The sequence below is a fragment of the Agrilus planipennis genome, unplaced genomic scaffold, assembly GCF_000699045.2.
Source record: "Agrilus planipennis isolate EAB-ADULT unplaced genomic scaffold, Apla_2.0 scaffold149, whole genome shotgun sequence".
Lineage (NCBI taxonomy): Eukaryota > Metazoa > Arthropoda > Insecta > Coleoptera > Buprestidae > Agrilus > Agrilus planipennis.
Genome location: NW_020438906.1, coordinates 558,380 through 564,379, shown reverse-complemented (window position 1 = coordinate 564,379; position 6,000 = coordinate 558,380). Strand labels below are relative to the sequence as shown.

Here is a 6,000-nt window from a genome sequence, read left to right as displayed (position 1 = left end):
CTATTTCTACGGCAAATTCAGTCATTTACAATCGAAAATTGTAATTTTTGCGTTGTCATAAAAATTTAGTTTTCTACGTATAGCATGAGCAAATAGCAGATTTCTCGAAAATAGCTTTGTAGTAATTTCCCAAAATTCTGTACAAATGTAGGGATATTTTTTACAAAATTGTAGCAAAATAGAACGTAACGCTTTTTATACAAAATAAGTTATTTGTAGATAATGTATATCATCAAGAAAAAAATAGACCTTTTTGCAATTTTAAGGTACAAAATTGTAATAAAAATTTCATCAACAATTTCTTTAAAGGCTTACAAATTGTTAAATTGTAGCATACAGTTCTGGATATTACAATATTAGTTAGTTATTTTTTAACAACTTATTTTCTGGTGTTATTATATCATAACAAGAAACTAAAAATATTCTAATTTGTTGTATCACCGTACTCATCCTGTATTCATATTTATGTATCTTGACGATGTAGTTGTGGACCTCTGATATTGATCTTGGTATGGGTGCAAGTATTGGCTAAGATGCTTACAATCAAGTCGTTTGGCCAAGCGTGTAATTCTAAATTAATTACCTTTGGACAATATATATGTGTGTAAATATAAGCGATTCCCTCGGGGACATAAGCGACCCTACCAAAAAGGACACTGTTTGAAAAGTGAGACGTAATCGTTAAGGATTCTAGTTTTAGGGAAATGTTCAAGGTAGGAAGGAGTTTGGGTGCATATTCAACCAATCTTAGGCGACCCTATGATGATGATGAATTTATACATGTAATATGTTATATAAATAAATAACAGTTTTTATAAGCTTAATAGTATCATCAATCATATCAAACGAAGGCGGACTTCAATGTTTTCCTTGCGTGGACAATAAATAGTTGTCGATTTTTTATGTTTTCGGGTTTTTATGATTAATTAAAAAGAATTCTTCAAACCCTTTTAAAATCTTTTAGATACATTGAGCTTTTTACGTTATTTTTTTATGGTATAATATCGTGTTTAGTTGCAGTATTTTAGTTAAACTACGGACTTTAGATCACATTGGCCATTGAAGTTATTAGAAGCTTAAAAAGGGGACAAAGAGACATTCCACGAATACCTTCTAATATAATATTGGTTTAGTTACAGTATTTTAGTTAAACTGCGGAATTTTTGTACTTATATTTGTTTAATTTAAATATTCTACATTACTTTTGGAGTGTCGCTTATGTCTCACCTAATTTTTACTCGTGTTGTCTGCTTGGGCTTCTATATTTTAATACTTTTGTAAATCGTTCAACTGTTTTTACTTTATGGGTCTTTTTGAAACTATTATATCGTTCAGTTGCCCTCCTGTAAATGAAGTATGCGTAGTCATTCAGAATATGTAAACCGAATGGTTTCTGGTCAGTAGTCTTGTATTTATTCTCAAAAGGCTAACGTTTCGCTCCAAGATTGGGATCTTTATCAAGGCACTGCATGATTACACCAATTCAGACCAATTAAAATTAAGTTGGTAAAGTTGATTACAAGAATATTATTGTTACTTACATTTGCTTGTAAAAAGAAAATTAATCTGGCTGAAAATATTTTTCAAAAATTACATTTGTGATACGCTTAACGATAATCTGATACAACCATTACCTGTCAACATTGATAATTCGAATAATTTAAAATTATCTAATTTATCCTTTCAGTAAAAAATTATGAATTTCAAATTCCAAAAAAACGGTCGGAATATAGATCATAGATTAAGTTGAATTTCTAATCACAATTTAAATTAGGAACCAGTAAAAGGGTTTTTTCTATTCTTCCAGGTTTTCAACAGTCCCGAAAGTACGATGTGCACCAGAATCAAGCGTCTCTTTACAATTATGTCGCGAACTCTTACTCCTCTTTGAATAATTTTGCAAATCATCAAAGTGGAGGAAATTATCAAAGTGATAACACTAGCACGAATAGTAATAGATACGGATCGAATACTAATAATAGCTATAATAGTAGTAGGGGCAGCAGTAGACCGTCTTCTAATTATTATTCGTTTCGACCCCCTTATCATAATAATAACAATAATGGTGGCAACAGTGGTTCTGACGAAGGCAGGGCCAGATACGGAGATAGGAGACCATCAGAACCCTACAGAGGTAGGCACGAGACGTCCAACAACCGATTCAACTACAAAAGATAGACCTTTTTTTTTACATTTGATAAAAGTAAGTTGTACTTTTTCCCTTTCATTCTTTTAGTTACTTTTTCTCACATATAATGCAGTAATTTTAATTTGAAACATATCGACCATACGATGTGTTTGGTGTTTGAAACAGCTACGAATGTATTTTTCTATGAAAAAATATTTTATTTTATATAACTCGTAATATAATAATAACAGCAATTTTTAGACGTATGTAAAAATTGGCGCCACAAACTGTAATTAAGTCAAATAAAATGGAAATGGCACTAGAATTAAAAGAATTTGTTTTGTTTTTTTTTTTTTTGATGTCCTATTTTTGAACTTTACTAACATGTTCGTTCACTGTCTTGTGATAAAGAGCATATTATATTTAATTTAAAAATGCAAATGCATACATTCCTAAATTCTTTTGACATAAAGATTTTGCGTGCAATTTATGTTCACAAAGTCGATGTATTTATATTTACCTTACCAACGTAATTGACAAAATGACGATACCTCCATAAAAATATAAAACATTAAAAAATAGTTATAGTTAAAATAAAAAAGATAATTTATTTTCCTCAAAAAAAAATTAAAAAAACGTTTTTTAAGGATGTTTGGGAAGTACAATCGGAGACAAGAGTACATAAAATTAGAAATTCGTGATTAATTAGGTTTTGCAGCATATCATGAGGTAAATAAATACTATCTATACTAAAAAGAAAGTGTAGGGTTTGAGAGAAAATTTGGAATTTGACCGAAAACTTTGAATAAAATAAGAAATAACGAACAATACGGAAAATTTTTATCTGACTTTTGGCAGTGAATATGCCTTGTTTTCAACTTAGAAACAAAAAAATATTTAGTTTCAATCTCTATTAATAATGAGCGTAAAACTTTTTAATATGTTTAAATAATAATTAAAACTTTAAAATTGCATTTATTTCAGACAATTATAAATATTATCATTATATTATCAAGTAAAAACGAGATTTTCAGCTAATTTTTCATTTTTTCCTCGATAACCATTTAGTGAATTTGAATAACCTTACGCTAAAGTGATTCTCCAGAGTTCAAGTTACTTATTATAAAAGTTTGAAATTTCTGGTAGCTTTTTTTCTGTTAATAAAAATAAATTTAATCTGTTCGGTTAACGAATCTCCATAAAATGACGTGTAAAATTACAATTTTTTAAAATTTCAATAACTTTTTAACGGTTTAGTGAATCGATTTGTAATTTTTACAGGAGTTTTAGAATTGAATGAGGAACGTTCTTCCAAATTTTTATTTGTCTCGTAGCATTTTGACATACCTCCCAAACATCCTTAAAGCGTTGTAGCCATCCGTCAGTGGTCGTATTTTTTTTTATCATTTTAACTTATTTTATATGAACGAATCAATTTTATTTTTTGTCTAATAATTATTTCGCCACTCATTAAAAAATTAAATGATAAACAGAATTTTGCATTTGAAATTAAATGCTGTTTAAAGACAGTAAGTAAATTAGTCGGTGTGCTGTCAGAACTGCTTGCGGCGGCGCCGTGCTGATGAGACCTAAAATGATCGAAATTGTTGTCTACGTCCGACGATTTCGACACATCGCTGACCACGGATGTTTGTTTTGTTGATTTTTTTTATGAATTTCTTTGATAAATTAAGACTGCCCATGAACATGTGCATTTTAGTGTAAGTAGTTACACACTATACATGTCAGTTTGTATTGATTATCGTCATCAGCAATAATAATTTCCTTGAGGTCAATTTTCTTTCACATTTGATCGTGATCAATTAAGTGCACTTGAATTGAGGACGGTTTTAAAGGTCGAAATAATGTGCTACATGTGGAAAACACCGACGAAACCAACTGGCATTAAATTTGTTGATAAAAGAATGAGGAAAAGTCAAAAGTAATTGGCATGTGTGCAGTTAGCAAACGAGTAGGTACATAGCGTTGAGGTACCTACTAGATGTCCTCGAGCGCGGTCGGAGGGGCACAATGGGGCGAATGGGCATTAGCATGGTCACACAATGTGCCGCCGCAGCTCTTGTAGCGGACCCGCGTCGCGACGAGTGCTCTTGGGTCTCCAGGAGGCCCCCCGGCTCCTAGCACTTCTTGTCGACGCATTCGCTCGGAAACGAGACCTTTGTTCCGTGCATTTTATTGCAGCATTAATACTTGCTTAGGTGTTTGCGGAAAATTTATATATACAGGACGTCCGATTACAATTGCCCACTTAACCATTATTATTTAAATGGTACCTAGCAACCATATGAGTGTTGCCTTGGTAATAATGAATACATATAACATGTTGAGGAAATTTCCGGAAAGAAACATTGACAGTATCCCACCAAAATCGGAACGTTGATATTGGCTCTGTATCTATTTACTACCCTCTTGACTGTGATATCAGTATTTATACTGGATATTTTATTGGTAATTGTCCAGAATTGGGGCTCCAGACCAAAATCGCTCCAAAATTCTATTCCAGTCATTCTAGAATTCATAGAATTAGATATTAGAAGGTGGGGGAGACGGCTTTTTATGACTTCATAATTAAAAAAAAATTCTTGAATGATAATTTTTCAAAATTAACCCAATTCTGGATAATTACCTATATTGGTTAGGTAGATTGAGGCAGGCTGATATCTTACAGTATTTTATTACAGAAAGCATTAGTTTTATTAATTTCCTAGTACAATATCAGAATTTCATACAATTCCTAGAAATGGGCTTCCAGACCAAAATCGCTCCAAAAATTTTTTCATCGATTTCTGGTCATTTCTAAGGGTTCAATAATTATATTTGAGGCGCATGCACCATAAGGTATATGCTGTATGCATTAACTGTTTCTTTTTTTCAATATTAATAAAAGAATTTGTATAACTTTTAACCCCCCTTCTTCTCCTGTTGTCCTCACCCATCTCTTCCCCTACCTACAGTTTAGAACTGTGATTTGAATTTTGGAAAATTGTCATTCGAAATTTTTTTTTTTATTTATTCAATCTCCCCCATCTTCCAATATCTAATTCTACTATGTATAATGAAGAGAAGAAAAAATTTTTGAAACGATTTTCGTCTGGAGCCCCAATTCTGCATAATTACCATACTATTTTATCAGTATTTAAATAGAAATATGCTTAAGTATATAATTAATTATGCAACAAATGTAGGTTATAATACATTAATATCTTTGTGGTGGAATTAGAAGAAAATCAACATCTTTAAGTAGTCCTTTTTTTAAACCAAACAAAAAACGTTACCAAACTAATTATGCTTAGATTTAATATTTTCTTATACTTAACTAAATATTTTTTAACGATAGTATTCGCTCAATTATAATATTCTGCTGCCAAAAACGATTGTCCTTGATGGGCCACCCTGTATAGTACTAACTTGATAAATCCTAGGTAGGTACTCATGCGTTTGTAAAGTGGTGCGTGGAGGTACTTGTTCTCTCACTTCGTTTGTCGTTGAGTACCGACGGTATTTTTTAAAATTTGTCCCTCATTAGTTCTCTTTTTAGTTTTTTTTTTCTTTTAATGTCGGAGCCTTTTTATTACTTTTATTATTGTTGTAGTCATACCGAAATGAAAAGGTACTTGACGATGCAGCCGGAAACTGAAGTACGACCCCTACCGCAAAGATCGTTTGCGATCTCTAACCGTTGAGCTGATTTTATGCCTTTTCATAAAAACCGTAACCCGTGAGATAACATCGATTGCGCAGTGCGATTTATGTACTACTTTTTTTTTTTCATTTATAAAAATGCAAAACAATTATTCTAGTGAGAAATAAAAATCGGACAAAAGCAAGTTTAAATCGTGCTCCGCCGAGAC

At 31.6% G+C, this 6,000-nt stretch overlaps 1 protein-coding gene across 1 annotated transcript in view; it reads left to right on the top strand.

The window, feature by feature from the left end:
- Nucleotides 1-2,459, top strand: part of LOC108736408 (5'-3' exoribonuclease 2 homolog) — a 19,241-nt gene extending 16,782 nt beyond the window's left edge. The window contains exon 11 of the mRNA XM_018468817.2: nt 1,808-2,459. Coding sequence (XP_018324319.1) covers nt 1,808-2,178 — 371 coding nt within the window. The 3' untranslated portion in view covers nt 2,179-2,459. The remainder of the gene's footprint in view (nt 1-1,807) is intronic.
- Nucleotides 2,460-6,000: the final 3,541 nt, after the last annotated feature.